Below are 20,128 nucleotides of genomic sequence, written 5' to 3'. Positions count from 1 at the left end.
GCTGAAAAACTCAGTCAACTCTTTGGTTTTGTTTTTCCTTTTTTAGGAAAAAGGGATAAAGACCTCAATATAGAAACTGCAGAGGAGTTATCAGGCATACCTGTTTTTTGGGGGGTTTTGGGGGGGTTGCTTTTTTTTATCGCTATGTATATTGATAGCTAGATGGATATTTTGGCTCCACAGACCATACTCCACAGGGTGTTGATAATTTAGACAAGGTGCATGCATGCACCTTCTCCCTTCCACCGTGCTGAGCGCACATGGCCCATGCAGCCACATGCTCCAAAACTCATCCCAAAGTGTGCTCCTGTTTCTTTTTTGCTCCTCCAGCCTGGTTTCCATGTCTGTCAGTGAAGTCGAAGGGCAAAAAAGTGAGCATATGTGCTGCTTGTGGTAGTCGGTGGTTGTTTGAGGAGCTCCCGCAGGTTTTGATGCTCTGTCCCACATACAGAGAGCCCTGGCCAAGAGCAGGAATCCTCCGTGGTGGGACGATGACAAGCACGTGGTAGGAGGCACTCCCCACCTCATGAGGCTCTTGGAGCTCGAAGCACCTGTTTAATAATCTGAACCCGCTGATTTTCACACCAAAGGCAGGGCTTGCAGCAGTTTGAGATCTGCTCTAGTGTCCTCTCGCTTTGCTTGGGCAGCTTTTCCAGAAGGTACAAGAAGGAGGTCAAGGAAGGGTTGACATACAGTCCAGGCTCTGTGCAGCAGGTGAGCACAGACTGGAGAGGAGGATTTATCTCCAGATCTAAAAATCTGGGGTTCTCCAAGACTGAAATTCCTGCAGATGTTGAAACTCCTGTGCAAAACCTGTGTTTCTTGTCTCTTGACAAGTGAAAGCATCAACCGCAAAGTCCATAAAACACCAGGCTCTGGCAGGAGCGCTTGCAAACAGGTTGGAGAATGGGTCTGGGGCCTTGGGTTTAGGTATGGCACGGTCTCCTCTGCTGTAGGAAAGTGCTTTTTTGCAGGGAGTATTACCATCTTAGGCTTGGTTTCTGGGTGTTTTGAAGAATAAGGGACACGATAACAGCAGATGATGAATACAAAGGGGAGGTCACCAAGGGACAGGCAGGGGGGCAGATCCTCTGCATGGCTGGGTGCATCCTTTGAAGACGAGAGCCCGCTCTGCTCCCACCTGCCTCCTCTGGCACCTGGACACCTCTGAAGTACTCAGCTGGGTTATTTTAGGCCCCTGAGCTGGACCATACAGGCCAAGATGGATAAGACCAGATGTGTTGTCATGGGCAGAAAAAAGTACTTTATCTGTGGCCTTACTGCACGAATTCTTTTTTCAGACTTCTTTGTGTCTCTGGACTTTCTGTGTGATGAGAAAGTGGTTGAGCAGGAAAGAAGAATGAAATCCATTTTCCTAACTCTTCCTCGCTTATTTTGCGATGCCAGCTATGCTCAGAGGGTGGTCCAGGAATGCCAACGGTCTGTAGGAAGCTACTCCATTCCTAGTCACAGTCTGCCACCGCTTTGGCTTGCAATGTGACAGCAGATGGCTCCTCTGATTCTATACCCCCAGACTGGCGGTGCTTAGGGAACACGTCCCTTGGCTGTTACCCAAAAGGTCTGGTCATGGATGAGTGGAGTAAGTTGGTTTTACCCCAGTAATTGGTGGGAGGTTGTCCTGCAGCTTTACAGGATTAATAAGGGACCTAAGCAGCAATGTTGTCTTTCTGGTGTGCTCCCTTGAGGGCGTGAGTAACATGTTGGGGACCAGATTGTACCCAGAAGCTGGGAATTCAAAGCTACTGCTTGGTGACCCATCATCGGGGACTATTTCTTCAGCAGACTTCAATGAGGTAGGAGCTCTGATAACATTCTCCTACTGTTGAAAAAGGCTGTAGCTGCCAAAATAAGCATGTCCTTTTTTCACCCTTGGTCAACGCTGGTCGTTGACGTCATGCATGGGGTTGAGAGGGACTGTGTCTTTCTGCTTATTCTAACCTGTGCTTAGACACAGCTGTGTACAGGATTGCCACATGGATAGCTGGGGTCATACTTGGCATGTTGTAAGATGTCCCTTGGTAGCCTTCATACGCTCCGCAACATCATCCTGTGTTTGCTGTGGATCTGCAATATAATAGTCTTAAGCCATCAGCTCAAAGAAAGAAACCACAAGCTCAGGATGGTGCCAGGATAAATGTTTGTCTTTAAATAGATTTCACCCTTGAAAATCACCTTCAACCAGGCTGGGTTGCTGGTGACATCCTTTCCCAGCTCTCAGGCTTCAACAGGCAGCTCATGTCCAGCCCTGAAGCAGTTTCCCCTGTAATCGCAGACAGTAGGTGCAGCGAGAACAGCGAGTTACAGCCATGCTGTTGAGAGATTTCTGGGCTTAAGACCCGAATACCTGGGTAGGCTTTAAGCATCCTGCAGGAACAGAGACCAGTAACCTCACAGTCTGGTTTTGGCAGTTTGCCGAAGGGTTTATAGCCTATTTGGTATGTCTGGGCTAGTCTGTGACCTTAAGGTTGTCCTTAAGTATCAGTGTTGACGACCAACCTTGGATCTACTTTGCTGTTCTGTGCTATAACGAGAGACCCTTTTTGTGGTCAGTCAGCCAGTCAAAATATTATATCTGTGATTGCTTCAGCATCATCTCCAGAGACTCCAGATAGTCAACAGGAGTCTAGTAGCCAGGAGGGAGATGCTTGGTGTGTATTTTGCAATAGGTCAGCTGTAATTGCAATGGGTACAGAGAACATCTGCAGCCTAACAGGCACTGTGAGATTTTGTTGTTGTTGTTGGCTCCTGTGACCTTCCCTGGACCTTTCTGCCATGGGACGGTGGATCTGTTCACAGAAAAATTCAAATTAATAGCTCCTAATATCTGTAACCTGCTGGGCCCCAACTGCTCCATGATAACAATTTTATATATATATATGTATGTGTGTGTGTGTATATATATACACATATATATATACTTTCTGCCCCCCCCCCCGCCCCAAGCAGGTTGAAAAAGCTACATCAGTATGAGCCCAAGCCTGGACTCAGTCCTTTGCCTTTGTTTCTTGAGCTCAGTCCCATTAAAGCTACGGGATGGGATGTTCTAGGCAGAGCAGTCTGGGTAAGCTGGCACCAGCAGCCTCCTGGCTTGTTGGAGCAACAAAATGCTGTCAAAGCTGCGTAAGGAGGTAACTCGGTGGGATAAGAAAACCAGATTTTGCTTGCTTCTTAAATAAAAAAGCTTTTTTTTTAATGGAAGTTAAAAACTGATTCAGCAAAACTGGGAGAAAACAACACAGCAGGAATTTAAAAATCAGTTTCTGTTTGTCTGCCACAGGGTAGAACAATGTGTGTCTTTGTTCAAAGCACAGATTATGCAGGAATAAAATAATAAATAAAAGGGCTGCTGAATGGAGCTGACATAGTGTGCCTTCTGAAGGATGCTGAATTAATAAGAGGAATAAATCATCCTTGGTTTACAAACATGCTTGCTAGTGTGCTCATCTCCCAAGGTGTAAATCAGCCCCAGCTAGCCCCTGATGGTGAGTAGCTGTTTCAATTCTCAGGGCCAGGTCTGGAGCTGGTGTAAAGAAGGTGCTGCAGGTGGCTTTATCCTGGTTTAAAAACAAACAAACAAACGAAAAAACCCAAATTGAGTGAGCAGGGAGCAAAGCTCTGCTGTTGTACAACCGCCACAGAGCCCTCCTGAGCATGGCAAGGAGCGTGGCTGGGGGAGGACACAGTCCTTCAACTGGCTGCAAATTTGGGAAAGGGCTGGATGGGATCATATGATCACCAGCTGATGAGAGCTTGGAGGCACACGGGAGGAGAGCTCTCATCCCATATAGCCTTCCCAAGGGGCTGATAGGAGAGCAGAGCACAGGAACCAGCACTGCAACCCCAACTTATCTCTGGCACTTCCCAGGAAAGGTTGCTCTTGCTGTGCATACTAGCATCTTCCAGATGCTCAAGCCAGGATCCATAAAGATATTGAGGAGGGAGCCCTGTAAATGCCTTTGACGTTTGGGATGTGCTGTTTGGCTCCTGTAGCATCTTTCAGTGAGGCGAGGGGCTGATATTTGGCAAACGGGCTTGACCTTCGGTGGCCTCCACCGTGGCTGGGCGCGCCGTGCCTGCTGCTGTTATCCCAGCTCCTGGTGGGTACTTCCACGCTGCCTGGAAGGAGTTTATTGCGTTGGCTTTATGAGGGGGCTGACGTGGTCAGCATGTCCTCCATCACTGTTTATGGACAGACCTTATAAAATCACTTGCCTGATCTCAGCCGCTTTGCTGCGTGGCTCTGGAGGTGCAGGGACGTGGGAACCCACGTACGTGCTGTCCACTTGCTAGGGCAGTGTCGTTCCTCTTCTTACCCTGGCTGTTACTGGGGCCATGAGCGGGGGTTCTGCTCCAGGGTGGGAGCAAGTCATCCTCGGGTTCTTCAAAGTTTGCCCTGGATGCTCTTCTATACCTGGCCATTCCTCAGCTAAGGACGGGGAGAGTGCTCAAAGTATTCCAGGAGTTACATCTGGGGGAGCTTAGCACGTGGGAAGATGAGGAGGAGCTCAGGATGTTGTCTGAGCTTTGGAGAGGGTCAAAATGTAGGTTGTCCTTGGCTGAGCTCTGTGCTGTGAGGTTGTTTCTCGGCAATGGTGGTGGGAAGAACCTCCTGGGGAATGACAAGTCGGTGGATGGGTTGAGAGTGGTGAGGTTGAGCTGGAGGGATGGAGCGTAACTTCATGGTGGAGAGGAGTTACTAGTGGGTGAGTGATGGGAAAGAGAGAAGGTGGAAGGAAAAGACTGAGAAAGAGGTGGGCTTGGGCTTGGACCTGAGGGTCGGAGGGGGACCTGTCCCCGGCCACAGCACTGCTGGTGGGATTGCTCCAGCAGCCCTCGGGGTTTTTAATTCTCCAGCTAATATTTGAGCGCAGGTATTGAGCCTTTGGAGGACAAGCATGGCCTCACTGTTTCTCCAAATGTAGGCAGGGGTGGACGGGGCCGATTCTTCTAAAGCTTGGCAGAAGAAGTAATGAGGAACATAGATATGGATCTACTGGGGAGAGGCAGTGGCTTGTGGGTGGGAGCCAACCCCAGGATGCAGCTGCAGAAACATGGGTGCAGGTTGACTTTCACAAGCTGCAAGGTGAGAGGACTTGTGATTATGCAGAATTAACTAAAAAAGTTGTCTTCTGTATGGTTTCTGGAAAGTAATGATGAACAGCAGAGCTTGGCTTTGGCTCCAGCGGCCTGTACGTGATGTGATTTGAATTAACATGGTCGTCTTCATCGAAATGGTTGTTTTTAACACACAATTTTGATACAAATAGAAGAGTGGAAACTTTTTTCTGGTTACTTTCTCCTGTCCCAGTTATTTCCAGTATTAATGATTATTATCTTAAGGAGATAGTATTTATTTAAATACAATAAGTCTATTTGATTTTGTCCTCGCCTCCCCCCACTCCTTAATAACTTGTAATAGGACTAGAAGAAAAGGAAACACTGATGGTTTTTTCTCTTGCTTTTTTTTCCCCATTTTTTTCCTTAATCATTTGACAGCATCTCATTTATACAATCAGGTTCATTGCTTCTCCCATGTATTTGGCAGATTTTCTCCACTTATTTCTCATGGTCTTCCAGTTGGGAAGGGGAAACAACTTTAAAGAACGCTAAAATCGTATTACAGAGCAGCAAAAGTTAATTGAGGATCTTTGGATCAAACTGAAAAAACAGAGCTTCTTTTGGCTCAGCTTTGTAAAGATGCACTAGATATAAAGTTCATCGTGTCCTGTTAAGTAGCTGTTGGCCAGAACGCAGAATCGGTCTAGGTCAGGGCTTTGATGTTGTTACTGGAGCTGGCTTGGAGGCAGCGTGTGGCTTGGACTTCAGACAGGAATTTAACTGAGGATGATGGGAAGAAGAAACAGGAAAAAATGTATGAAGTTTAATTTTTCTGAATTTATGCTTTTTGCAACCACTCTTGCAAAGTGCAGAGCACACTCCATGCCTAGGCATTTCGGCAACAGGTCAGCTTCTGTCACCTTCCTGGAGCAGCATCTCTCCGTGGGTTAAAACCCACCAACCTTCTGCTGCAGTCCGAGGAGAAACTCCTGCAGATTTCAAAAGGAACCCAGCTGGAAGACTCGTGCACGTGCTTAGCTGCGTTCGGTGTGCGCGTCCTACCGAGCAGTGCCCCGGCGGGTGAACCTGAACTTGCGCGAAGGCGGCTGGTCAGAGCTCTTGAGACGAGGACTCTGGAGCCCGACCGCCTTCTCTGCCAGGAGGAAGCTTTGCAGACACAACTTGCAGGGACGTTAACGTGTTCCTGCTTTTGCAGCTTTGGCTTTGCTTACGGAAATCGCTGAGGCAAATACCTACAGTGTGTAAACGTGCTGCTTCTCTCCTGAGAATAGATCTTCTACCATAACAGCCATTAGGAGTGTCCTCCTCTCCCTTTTAATTTTCAGTTTCCTTCACCTTCTGGCATATTATAAGGGGATGGGGGTGTAGGCCATATTAGACCAGGCTGAACAAGAAGAAGAAGGCTTCAGTAAGTGAAAGAAACTCTTTGACTATTCTTCTGCTCGGCAGAGAAGACCCTGCACCCTTCTGGTGTGTGTGCCGAGCAGTTACTCAAGGTCAAGGCATCTGGGCTTTGTCTCTGTCACTGACTTGTGGAATGCTCTTAATGCAAAGCTATTAATCTTGTTGCGCTATCGGTTGATTTTGTTGTGTTGGAATTTAGTTATTTGCATGTTAACGCGTTGAGGGTGGCAGCCTTGCCCGATCACGGAAAGGAGAGTTGTGCTGCTCTGGCTCCCAGGCTTCCCTGGTTTGCACTCCCATGTTATTCCCAGAGGTGCAGGTTAGCGATGACTATCACATGGATTTGTGTTCCTCATCAATAAAGTCAATGCTAATAAACTCTTTGTGTAGAGAGCAGCAAGCTTTCTGAATAACCTTAGTCATCTGTAAACCAGCCAGATCCACCATTCTGAAACTTAGAGAGAAATTTCAAGCTTTATTAGCCAACTGATATTTTGAGATCCGTCATTGGAAGTTCCCTCCATTGCAATGTATGAATAATATATAATCCAGCTTTTCCATGGGTGTTTCTTTAATGGGTTATTCAAAGAACAGACAGATTTGGCTGTTTCACAGAGATCTGCAGAGCAAGGATCATCTTCTCATTAACATCTGCAGATTTTATGGCATGGGAGTAAGATTGTTTCAGTTATACTTCCTTAGCTCCAGCTAAGCTGAATGTGGCCTTTCTCTTCATAATTTGGTAGGATATATCGGTTTTCAGCCAAAAACAGGATATGGAAAGCCATATGGAAAGGAGGAAAAAAAAAATCAACCAGATTTACCTTAAGGTTTGGTCCAAGTCTTGTGTCATTCCTTTCTTTGTCTGAGCTGGTTTGCCTGTTTGCAGTAATTAGGACAGCTGGCTAGGAGAGGTGGAACAGGATGGCCTGGAAAGCCTTACTTTTATTGGTCCCTTTTCCTCATTTTTCAATCTTATTACAAGTCAGGTCAGAAGAAAAGGATTCTGAACGTTTGCACTTTGATTCTTCTTTATATGGTTTGCCATAAGCTTCCTAAAGCTTTGTGAAACAGCTGCAAAACAACTGAGAACAGAAAGGACAGAGATAGGAAAAAACCAATAACCAAGCAATAAAAAGTGATTTGATTTTTTTATTTTAAACTTGGGTCAGCTCTGGGTCAAGCTGCTTTACCCATCCCTCTGGACAGCATGAGGTCTCCTGATACTTTTGCACGGATTTGTAAAAGTTGCCAGATTCTTTGTGTTTGCTGCTGGGCTGGATGGGATTGCTAAGAAGGCAATGAGCTGTATAATTTATGTTGGAATGTCAGCATCTGAACAGGCGTAAAATTACAACTCGTTATCACGGTCCGAGGAGCAGGATCTTCGGTTTCTTGGACAGTTGCGGTCATCTTTTGGTGAGGCTGCTTTTGGGGATGGCTGAAAAGCTTTTACCTGGTGGAGTGGGGCTGCCTCGTTATTTCAGCACGGGAAGCCGGCGAAGAATGTGCTGTCCTTGTTCCCGAAAGGACTGACCGGTCTCTCTCTCTTCCCGAACACGGCTGTTATATTGAATTTATTCTGCCGAGGTTTTTGTAGCTTGGAAACTGTCTATGTGAGACAGCTGGTACCTCCCGTGTCGGGGACTTCTGCTGACCCATCTGATGGCACCGGCCGAAGGGGTGATGCCACGCTGGGAAACCGGGGAGAAGCAAACTCCAAACAGCCTTTGCGTTCAACTTGCCTTCAAAAGCAAAGATGCTGGGGGGTACCTGGCGAAACGGCGCCCGATTTGCTGCTGCTCGCGGGAGCTGGTGCCGGCACTCGGATGCCGGAGCCGGGGCAGCCCCGGGTGGTGGGGGGTGAGGAGGGTTGTAAAGCATTCCCCGTGCGGGGCGTATTGTTTCTCCAGAGGCACAGCCTGACCTTTGGTGGGACCCGACTCGTGGGGCTGAATGGAGTGGCTGTGAAAAAGCGATCCCGAATAAACCTGGGGGAGGGGGAGGGCTGCTGGGCGGCTGAGAGCACGGTGGTCAGCCCTCAGCACCACGGCCGGTCCAGCCTCGGCCCTGCCTGGCACAGGTTTGGGATGTGCCTGTTGCGCTGACCCTAAATTCATTAGATATTTCCAAAAAAAAAATTAAAAAAAAAAAACCCGCCCCCTTCTCTTTGTTTTTTCACTTGTCTAACCCACAACCGCGCAGGGATGCGTGCTGACGTGCCGGGAGGCGTGATGTTAGCCTCAATACGTGGAGCAGCAGGAGCGATGAATTTGGGAGCCCACGTTTGCTGTGTGAAGGGCCAGACGCCTGGAGGGGATGCCCATGGGTGCGAAAGAGCTGCAGCCTGTTCCTCCTCTCTTGTGGGCTTATATTCTTTACCCTTTAACTCATAGAGAGCAGCTGGATGCGAAAGGGGCCAGCACCTGCTTGTCCTTGCACTGCAGCTGTATCCAAGGGGTAGCATGCAAAAAAATAAGAGTCCCAGATGTCTGGAATGGTTTCTGGTATTAGTGTCCCCCCCACTTTGCACAGGGTGGAAGGTAGCCCCACAGGAACATGTTAGGAAAAAAAAAAACCACCCTCCAGCTCTGGGGTGCAGAATAATTAGGGGCCCTACAAGCATCCCCATCGCTCTGCCAAACCTACAAAGGTAGTTTTCCTTGTAGTCCAGCCATTGCTGGGCTTTTCATAGGAAAAGGTTAACTAAGTAATTTCATACAAATCTTGCACAGCTTGGAGGTATTTACTCTGTTTGCAAAGTCCTTCTGTTGCTGCTGGATTTGTCAGGTGTAGGCAGAGCACAATTGAGAGGTTTCCTTGAACCTGATGGTGTAGCTGCCGGAAAAAGCTGGGAAAACTCAGTTAGTGATCAGATTTGGGTATGTTTTTCTCAAAAGTATTCATCAATGGGCTAGCCATTGAAGTCAGGCAATGGTGAAGCATTTCAGGAAAAAAAAAAAAAGACTTTCAATGGAGGAAAAAAGCATTAATGCAGGAAATCAACAGAGAAGAGGGAGTTTGTCCTAACTTGTGCTGGCTGACCTGGCAGAGCAGGAATGGTCTTCCCAGAGCCCACTGTGTTCACTGCAATAGCCATAGAGAGCAAGTAACACAAAATCTGGCTTTCCCCCAGCCAAAAGCAGTAGTGGTATTGCTATGGCTGAAAGAAAACAGGGTGGGAAGGAAAAGTGAATGTTTTTGGTAGTCTCCCCTGCTGAACAAGTCTTAGACACTGTGGGGAAGGGGCAGACAGAAAACCCCTCTACTGCTACCCAGACAGGGATTTTTATTTTGTAATATCCACTCTGCCAAAAAAAAGATGATCCCCTGGGCGCTGCTGAAATCACATTCTCCCTGCTAGGCTAAAGCTAGAAGTAAACTTGTAATGTTGTATGATGGGCACCTCGGGAGCTACAACACAGGAGTAGGTATCGAGGGACAAGATGGCCATATGCTCTTGTTCTTGCAAGGCACATCGAAGCTTCTGGTAGATCAATAACAAGACTTCACTGATTTTTACAAAGCCCTTTATTTTTTTTTTTCTTAAGGCTTATAAAAACTGTTACTCAAAACCAAAATGCTTAAAACTTTACATATGTACAATATGAGAAATAAATTATGTTTTAAGTCATAGAAAAACCACAATATACAAATAGGGCTTTGAAACCATTCTAAGTATGGCACGGTGACAAGTCACAGATACTTACTAAAGGCTTCAGTTATTGAAGCCTTTGCATAAAACCATGGGGAAAAAAAATATCTCCAAATGTGCTTGCTTTGGTTGGATTGAAGCTCTACAAAATTCAGAGAATTGCAGGCCTCAGAAGGACTTGCTAAGTCTTCAGAACTCAGTGCACCATCTGGCAACACCATTTTTTGAGATTGCTTTTCTGCATGCCAGAAGTTTGAGGGTTGTTATACCAAGTCTCCTTCCAAAAAGAAAAAAGGGGGGGGGGGGGGGAAAGCCAAAACAACAGTTCACCTCTGACAAGGTCCACTCTGCTGTAGTAAACGGGACGGTTGTAGAGTCCGTCAAACTCAGAGCAAAGCCAAGTTCACCTGGCACCAGGGAATCCAACCGGGATGTTGTGGCAACGAGGGTAGGATGTCATCTGTTTGGCTCGGTTAAATCCTTTGCACAAAAAATAAGGTCTTAATTACGCGCTGGTACTACAACAGCATCTGAACAGAGGCGAACGCTTTCTCAGTAGTTAAAAGGACTGGTGCAAGGCTCTCCTGAAGCAGTGCGGTTCCTCACCTTCCTCCTCCCCTACAGTCAGTGGAAGGGCAGCTGCCGATTGCCTTCTGTAGAGAGATCAACACGTGGGAGCAGGCGGTCACGCTGCAGACATTGACCGGGGAGCAAGGAGCGGCTGCCAACACCATCTGCACCGTGTTCTGCCCTAGGTACAGCGAGGACGGAGTACTACCTTCTTATAAGGTCATACAGAGAGATTTCGGTATCGGCCAGACACAGAACAGATTATTTTTTTTAAGGCAAGCAAAGGACAAGTTGAAGTTAAGTGGCATTGTGCTTATTCCCACCCCTCCCCTGAACGACCCCCCCGCGCTTGACCTGTGCTGGTCTCATCTTCCCACAGCCCATAGTGCTACTGGAGCCAGGGTAACTCCTACGCTAGATGCTAATTTATTCTTGGCAGCTCCGTCACCAACAGTCTGATGGGCAGTTAGCGTGGTTATCTTCTCAACTCCCCCGGCAGGCAGACCAGAAGATCATTGCTGAGGTCTAGATCTGTGAAGATCTCATCCGTAGTCCTGGTAAACGGGAGCAGGGCAGGAAATTCAGCGTGTAACGGGTCAAGGTAAGGTTAAATGCACAAACCAGGCTCCTTGGGGAAGGGAGAATGTAGTTTTAGTAACTCTAGGTCTAGGACCGCAGTCCATCAATTCCTCCTCAGTTTCTTGCATCTGATCCAAGATGTTTTGTCCTGAAGAGCTGCTTGCTTTAAGTGCTACCAAGCCGGATTTTTGCCAGAGCATCTTGCCGCCTGTGTGGTCTTTGTGCATCTAGGTTGCTCAGTTGTGAGTCTTTAGAGAAGTCTTCAGAGTGAATTTGAGACAGATCTGGGAAAAGCAGAGAGGAAAAAAAAAATCATCTAGTTAAATGCAGAAGTTAAGAGGAGTAATAAAGAATTCCTAAGAAACTCTGGGATTCTAAGAACAGGTTTAGACAGTACAGGTTGGTATTTTATTCTGTCAAAGCAGCACTTTGCCCAGTAGCTACTCAATGAGAGCCCGAAGCAGACATTATGCACGCAGGTAGGCTGCAAACAGAAATTACAGGTCTTGACGCTAGACTCTGCCTGTTCAGATCCATTCAGGGTGGACAGATGTTTGCAGACTCAAATCTCCAAGTAGGGAACTATAATCTTTCAGTGACTTGGCAGGAGCGGAGAGCTGAACAGCAAGTAATGGCTCGTGATCTCTGGGAGGAAGGATCATTTCCTAGAAACCATAGCGTGTTAGAGCTCAGATCTGCTCCTCTGCCTCGTGTAAAAGCTGTACTCCATGAGTAAGCAGGAAGGGCACATCTGCCAGCAATTCTGTTTTATGGGGGTTACCGACTAGCGTATCAAAACAGCCTTTTATTGTACCTGCAGGAATATTTACTTGATCTTTCAAGACTTGTGGCAGAGCAACAAGTTTTTGCACAGGGGTTTCATTCACAGAATTGTTTGCTACCGTATGCAGCACAGCTTGCTGGTTTCTGCCAAACTTGGAACAGTACCAGCTCGCGTTTCTGAGCTGAACTCTGCTGCCCAAGAGGGTTGTGCAAAGCCCGACTTCCACGGGGCTTTGCCTAGCCCTAACAAGCACTTTGTCTCTGGATTAGAAGCGACAAAGCTCTAAGTTTACAAATTGAAATTTAAGAGAGGCCAAAAGGCTGGGCTTCATCTGAAGGAGACTGTCATGCAGTCAAATGAAGAGGGATTCGTTCAAAACATGACTAGAGGCAGCCTGAAGCAATCAAGCCGTCACTGCTGGGAGCAGACTTACTGGCAGTCGTGCTCTGAGGACTGATCCTAGGTGTCTGGAAAGTCCCTCGGAGGTTAAGCAGGGCTGAGGTGCTCCGGCAACACCTGAGTTTGTGCTCTCCTGAGCCAGAAGAGACTAGCACGGCCAGAGGTGAAGTGGTAGGAGTCACTACTGTAACAACATGGCAAGTCCTCGGCTGGGTCTTGCTCATGCAGTTGAGCTCAAACTTTAATCAAGAGATTTCTTGGCAGCTCAAGATTTTCTACCAGGCTGAAATGATCTTTGAGGCAATCCCCTGCGCTCCCAGCTTTCCTCTGTTTTACAGGGCAGTTTATAGATAGCTCTCATTAGCTCTCCACCATTGCCCATTGGGTATTGGTAGCACCTATACTGTGATAGCAAGCAGAGAGGTTCTTTAGGCCCAAGGATTGTGTTATACCAATTGGATAGTAAGTATGTAAAGGTACAAGATAAACCAAGATCAGAAGTGAGGATAATATCACCCAGCTAGCGATAGTTGAGGCATACATGAAATTTAAGTCTAATAGCTGGGAATCTTGGGCTAGAATTTATTAACTTTTTTGAAAGAAAATGAGGTTCCAGGAGTCTGAACAAAAAAAAAAAAAAAAAAAGAAAGAGGTTCCACTCATCCCAGCACAGCCACATGCATCAGACAGGATTTCTCTTAGCTGATTTTTCCCTACCTTTTTTGCCATTCCCCTGTGCACTTCACAAACCAGAGCTCTTTACCAGGAGATATATTGGTTAGCTGGGAATCCTCCACACAAAAAGCAAACCTAGGAGGAAGAATCAGAAGTCAAGAGAAGGTACCTGTTGTCTCCATGATTAACAACTAGCATATAATATGGAATGTAGCTAATTCCAGGACAAGTTGTTTGATTTGACATCCTTCCTGTGGAGCATCTTGACACACCATTAGCCTGTTGAATGGCTGTTTTATTTCCCACTTTAATATTTTATCTGGGGATCTCTGCTTCTACTACCCCGATGTTTCATAGCTTGTAGAAACTAGGATGCAGAATACCTTACAGATGATAGGCAATGCTTACTCAAAGCTCTGAGAAACGTGGGAAATTGTCAATCCGTCTTTGACGGATCCGTGTTACCTTCAGAACAATGTTAACGCGAGATTTGGGAGCGCAGTGCTACATGCTTGGCAGCTTTACTTCTCGTTGGTTGCTCAGGTAGCTTTCCAATTACAGAGATCTCGGTAGGAGCAATATAGTGCTTAAGGAGTTGGTGTCACCGTGTTACCGGTTGCAGTTTTAGGTCTAGCTGCTTGTGTCAGATCAGCACGTTATGCCTGTAAATAATAGCCGTGCCCCATCTACCTTTCAGTGTATTTGGCGCTGTCTGTACTGTAACCCTTCAGGTAGGATCTAAACCATCGTGAAGTAGGCTAATTTAGTCCCCAAGGGCAGGCAAGATAGTGTCACAGTATCTAAATAAAGCAAAAGAACATCCCAGATCTGATCTGCAGTGACTAGTTTTGCTTAAAGCCTAGTTTGCAACCTCAGGCTGGCAAGTAACCCCCTACCCTACACCATGAGGCAGCGTTAGCTGGTAACACTAAAAATGAAAGACAGTTCAGGGTACCGACTAAGTTCAAAACCCCAACTTTTTGTGCTAGATCCTAATCTCTCACATGCAGCCTAACGCAATTATTACCTCTGTTGCGTTTCCCCAGATTTCACACGTATGCGTCTGATATGCAGTTCCTGGGAAGATTTCACAGGCCGATACCAGTAGCTCTTCAGCTCTTTCCATAGATCGTACCATGACTGAGATGTTCCTTCCCAGGTGAGCTTTATTTTTAGAAGTTCACCCATGTCCTTTTCAGTATAGACCAGGAAGGTGTTAGTAGCATTTAGGCCTATTTGGTCAAGCCTGAAAGACAAGCAGACACTCAATATTGCTTCCTTATGGAAACATGCCAGATGCTCATTCATTCCATGCAAGAAGTTAAAAGAGAGCCCTTTGCAGCTTATCAAGTGCTCCACGTTCAACTGTCACCAGATAATTACTGATTACACTAAAAGTGAGCTTAGATAGCCGCTTCAGTACAATGCATTGTGTATTTGGCTCAGCCATCCTTCCATAGCTTAAAGGTGAATTTCATGCCTTGTGTTTCTTCTGGGAGAGGCTAAAGGAGGTCAACAATGCCTCCAGAGATATGGCTGCTTTCAGACTATACCCAAATGGGAGAGGGAAAAAGCAAAACAAAGTACTTCAACAACGAGCCGTGAAGGCTAGTATGCAGAGGACTGGGCACATCAAATTGCTTTCTCAGCAATAAACTATAATTAAGTTACTGGATGAAAAGCTTTTTGAATGGTGATGGAGTGAGGCTGCTAGGCTCAGGTGCAATGCTAGTGTTACCAGAGGAAAAAGAATGATGCCACCTTGTCTAGTCCCAGTGGCCTTCTTACTTAAGTAAACACGACAAACCAGCTTACTTACATTTCTAAAGAGAGAGGTTCAGAGTCTCCATTGGTGCCATGAAGGGTGACAGAGAAAGTGGGATCAGCCTCTCCCAAGCTCTTGTAGCTGAAGACATGCATTTTCATCTGAAAATGGTAGACTGGAGAGAGACAAGGAGAGCATACATGGAACCAAGTTTGTTGAGACACAACGCTGCTCAGCATGGCTCTTTGTGAAATAGGGTCTGGCCTTTGCCAGCCAAGACTTTCTTTATTGAGACATCATTGATCACTTTTTCCTGCCCTTACTGATTACAGAGTTGACATTTACATAACAACAACAGCAGGTCCGCTCTGGGGAGGGCTCCCCAAACCTTACACTGCTCTAAGGTTGGGGTGGTCTTGCAAGTACGACACGTGTGGACCGTAGCCCTGCTCAAAAAGCAGAGCGTCCTTACGGCCAGAGTCCTGTTGATTATTTTACATGGAGGAAGGAGCACAGTAATGCCACAGGACAGCAAGGCAGCCAGGTAACAGCGAAAGACTAACGCCTGGTGCTGCGCTGCTTTGAGGTGATGCTGCTCTTCCACCTCTACATCCTTCCCAACATCGACTTTGGGAGTCTCCTCTTAGAGATGAGACTATGCTCTTTCTAAGAGGGAAAGCGTACCTTTAAACGGCATGTCAGCTCTTGTTTTTAAGTACATCTTGCTGTTTCTTTTGTTCCGTGTCTTCCTGGCATTGTAGCCAATGCCGCTGCAGCGGTTCTTCCGGCAGCTCAGGCAGATGCCCTTCTTGAAGCGACTGGAATCGGTACATTGAAATGCGAAGCTTTGTTTATCTTGGTTCACGAGGGAGTCCACGAAGAGGTGCACAGACCGCTCGTGTTCACATTTAACAACTTCACCAATTGCTAGAGAAGCAGAGTTGCAAGGGATACGTTTTGTTTAAGCATTTGTCACCCCAGCAGCTGGTAAGATACAGTGAGCTATGCCTTTTTGTAGCCCAACATGAGTTGACCGTGGCCAAAGTTGAACATTTTTCAAACAGTAGCAATTCAAGAGGTTAGTGGAAGACACTTGAAGAGGACCGTTCACTTAGTCTCTACCATGAAGAGAGCTTTCAAGAGGATTCTAGACCCAGCATAAGATGACCACAGTTTGTGATCAGGTGTTAGAATGAGAACATGCTACTTCAGAATTAAAAGCAGGTCTAGTTTCTAGCAAGTATCTCCAGTAGAACAGGCAGTTTAGAACGAAAAAATAGTTTGCTCTGGTAAATCAGATCATCCCCCAGCATCAACCCAAGTCTATTTGCGAGGAGTCTACACTGACCAGAGGCAAAATAAATAATGAGAACTTACTCCCATAGGCAATTGCTCCCAAGACATCACCTAAACCACAGCCAGGCTGGAAGTCTCCCCCATTGGGGTAGATGTCAACATGGCCTACAGGCATCTGGATCCCAATGCTAACACCTAGAGTTTCCCTTGTGTAGGTGTGAAGGACATCCACAAAGTTAGCATCATCGGGGGAGAGGCGCTTGCTAGGGTCCACTCCTTCAAACATAGGGCCAGCTGGATCCAAGCCTGGTGTTAGAGACAGTACGCAAGATGCCAGGTAAGAAATTGGGTTATTTCATACAGAATATAGCCAGAAGCCTGCTGCTAGCAGCCCTCCTAACCAGGTGCTACACAGACAGTCCCTGCCTCACTGCTGATACTGTCCCCCAAGATCTCTTCACCATGGGCTCACTGAGGGAACAAATGAAAATGTCCTGTACTATTTTTGGTTCAATAAGACCCAGTACAGCACCAGTCCGCTCTGCAGCGATGGCTTCAGATTGCCTGTTGGAAGCAATAAGTCTTTGCTAGGTCACAGTGAAGAGATACTTCAAGAGGTAGCAGCAGAGGACCGAACACCAGAAGAGGTCTAGCACCCCACAGAGACCGCTGGTAGCCAAAGCTGCCTTGGTGACGTTTAGTCGATTTTCAGACTGGACATATGGAGGGACTAATACAAGTTTAAGCAGCAGCCAGGTAATCCCTGCATCTGAAATCCCTTGATGGGTTTGGGATGTTCTCTTAACCCCTGGGCCTCACCCCCAACCTGAAGCTGTGCTCCTGAGCCATTCCCCAAGTTGACTGCTTGGTGATTTTCCTGCTTAACTAAATATAGATATTTAACGCTAGGCTCTGAGCAATTCTCACTGCCAGTGTCACATTTATACGCTTAATACAACCCCTGTACCGTGCCCTAAGTTCTCACATGTTGAAATCAGATTTCCTCTGGAGTCAGAAGCACTCTCTTCAAGATATTTTCAGAATGAGAGGTTGGGGTTTTTTGGGGGGGTTGGTTGTTTTGGGTTTTTTTTTTTTTTTTTTTTTTTTTGACCAAACATGCTATGGGACAAACAGCATCCAATAGCTCTCACTTCTATTCATTTATGAGCTATAACTGCAGTAACAGTATCACTCAGGCTTAGGATTTGGACAGTAAGAGCTTGAGCTGGACTTGTTTTGAACGCACATTTAACTTCAAATATACTCAAGATCAGGTTGTCCTCTGAGGTGTTTTTTTTTGTTGACCCCCACCTACATTTGGGGTTCAAAATTAACATACTCTCTCATAGGAAGAGACCCGTGCTCCCCACTGCTGCCACAGGTAGGAAACTTGTAATTTCTGAACAAGCAAGCCCAAAACATCGCAGCAACACAGGAAACAAGCCTCTTCGGGGAAACTCACTGCCGCTAAGGAAAGGTAAGAGACTCCTTAAAAAGCTACTTGCCTGTAATTCTGCCTATTGTCCCATGGACGTGGTTACCAGCAAAGCCGGCAACGTGGGCGCCCAGGCTGTACCCGATCAGGTGGACATTCTCGAGCTGGAAGAGTGGGTTCTCCTGCAAGGAAAGAAAGATATGATCATCTGCCCCTCTCTGTCTTTCGGAGCATCTGGCGCTGCTCCTATCTGCAGGTCTCTCAAGTCTGATTCTAAGAAGAGATTGGAGGGAGGGGGCAGACAAGCACGCTTCGTTATTTATTTCATCAAGACAACTACAAGTTTAATGGTTTGGATGGCACTTGTGGCTTGCCCCCAACCACAGTACCCAGCTTCCACCCCCAATTACGATATTCTTTGTTTAAGCAGCATCTGGAGCAGCCTTCTCCCAGGGAGCTGCCAGCAGCCCTCAGTACTGGCCGTGGACACAAGTGCCAAGTGTAGCACCGTGCGCCTTCTCCTTCTCCTTTTCCACCCTCCTGCCGAGCCGAGGCTGACTCTGCCCAACTCCTGAGTTCACAGTGCTCAGACAGGACTCCAAATTTGAAGTCCGCTCCACTATCGCTGATCCGAGCACGCTGCAAAGCAGCGTCTTCCAGGAAAGCAGGGTAGCACTTGCTGGTGCAAGGGCTGAGCACAGCACCTTCGCTATGAGCCATCACCTCGCCGAGCCTCGGGGTTGGGATTACACCAGAGCCTTCCCCACTGGTGAGCACCGGAGCTGGGGAATGCTCCGTTCCCTTGTGCAAGTCTTTCACGGAGCGTTACAACAGAGCCCGTTCTTAACTTGCGTTACCTGTAACCAGTCGAGCAGCCTCGCTATGCTTTTTCCAACAATCTGTGTGTTGTTCACAGCGTCAGTATAGAGCTGGTGGGCAAGCGAAAGCCAATCCACCACGACCACGTTGGCATCCTTCTCCCTCTTCTGAAGAGCGGAGACCAAGCTGCCCAGCCAGGTTTCGAACATGCCACTCATCTAGAAAGAGATTCCAGGTGTTAGTTTCCAGCTCACAAGACCAAGATTACACATTCACAGTTAAGTTATTAGTATATCATTTACATACTCTGCGCCAGCTGTATGCTGCTCCTCTGCAAACCCCACTACTTCTCAGCGCTGCACTAATGGTCTAAGAAAAACAGGTTTTGAGAGACTCTGGATGTAATTAGCCACCTTGCCTTTTAGGGCAGGAAGGAGAGGCATTCATTACATGCCACCTTATTGCTCTTTTTCTCGAGAGTTTCAGACATTCTGATAGATTGTGAAATTATTTGCCGGTCCTGGCACCGCTGTTTGCATAAGCCCTGGTAGAATTGATAAGTCCCCTAGTGCCCACATCAAATGCAGAAGAAGAAAGCTTGATAAAGTCTGTCTGCCCTCTGTTTCTTTATCGAGGAGACCACGTAGCAGAGGTGAGGACTGTGGACATGCAGCTAAACTTACAGAAAGTCTGTATGCGTGTCAAGCCGAGTGCCACCTTCGTAGCGGTCAGTTAGTTGGATTTTAGGGGAAAACCTCAAGCTCCCTTTACCACATTCACATTATACAGATGTGAAGGGATCTTGGGCGGTTGTGAATGAGCTGGGCGATTTCACAGAGTCTGACCCACACCACTTTGCTCCAGCAACCCCCAGGTGCATCCACCAAGGGACCGCAGCGCTCAAAACACGAAAAGCTGTCCCAAATCCCTCGCATTCTAGAGCCGCAGACCCTTTACCGGGCAGCTCGCTCCCTCCGAGCGGGCGGCTCGAGCACCGAGCGTCGCCCAGAAGCGCGCCGGCACCCTCCGTGCTTACCGTCCAGCCGTGAATGATGAAGAAGGTTTTAGCCGTCGCGTTGAACTTGCAATCCTCCAACCGCTCGCGGTGGCCGACGGCGAGCGGGCAACCGTCCTCTTCGGCGTCCGGCGAGGAGCGGAGGTTGAACTTCACCTGCGCCTTCGCTGCCGGCACATGCTCCCGCCCGGCCTCCAGCAGCTGGGCGAGGGTGGCATCTGTACACCAGTGGAGGAGCAAGGGTCAGCAAAACTCCCTCTGAACCCACCTGGGAGAAGGGGTGTGTGTGTGTGGGGGGGGGGAAACCCGCTTCGTGCACCCCACGGCGGAGGGGAGGGTCGCTCCCGTCCCGCGTGGGAGCCCGCTCACCCACCTTCTCTCAGCAGCGCAGCCTCCGCCGCCGGCGGAGAGCTCCCCGCCGCCGTGCAACAGGTCAGGCCGGTGCAGAGCAGGAGGACGAGGCTCCTCATGGCTGGGGAGGGACGGACGGACGGACGGACGGACGGACGGACGGACGGCGGCGGGGCCCGGCGGGCGGCGGGGCCCTTTAAGGGGCCGCGCGGGGCGGTGCTCGTGGCCCGATGGGGCCGGCCTTGGCGGCGCCGGCCCGGAGCGCCCTTCCTATTGGTCAC

At 47.9% G+C, this 20,128-nt stretch overlaps 1 protein-coding gene across 2 annotated transcripts; it reads right to left on the bottom strand.

Moving 5' to 3' along the window:
• Positions 1-10,017: 10,017 nt before the first annotated feature.
• LIPG (lipase G, endothelial type) lies at positions 10,018-20,060 on the bottom strand. 2 transcript variants are annotated; one of them, XM_030003819.2, is made up of 10 exons: positions 19,870-20,054; positions 19,518-19,714; positions 18,520-18,699; positions 17,733-17,844; positions 16,309-16,533; positions 15,616-15,858; positions 14,986-15,106; positions 14,194-14,412; positions 13,209-13,301; positions 10,018-11,592 (listed from the first exon to the last, which is right to left on the bottom strand). In XM_030003819.2, exons 1-10 carry the CDS (start codon positions 19,964-19,966, stop codon positions 11,571-11,573), a joined length of 1,509 nt encoding a protein of 502 aa, XP_029859679.1. In that variant the 5' UTR covers positions 19,967-20,054; the 3' UTR covers positions 10,018-11,570. The 2 variants fall into 2 exon arrangements, with proteins under 2 accessions (XP_029859679.1, XP_029859680.1); XM_030003820.2 differs by lacking the exon at positions 16,309-16,533 and having other exon boundaries at positions 19,870-20,060.
• Between the last annotated feature and the right edge of the window lie 68 nt (positions 20,061-20,128).

The sequence above is a fragment of the Aquila chrysaetos genome, chromosome Z (assembly GCF_900496995.4).
Source record: "Aquila chrysaetos chrysaetos chromosome Z, bAquChr1.4, whole genome shotgun sequence".
NCBI classification, from domain to species: domain Eukaryota; kingdom Metazoa; phylum Chordata; class Aves; order Accipitriformes; family Accipitridae; genus Aquila; species Aquila chrysaetos.
This window is presented reverse-complemented; position numbering and strand designations above follow the sequence as displayed.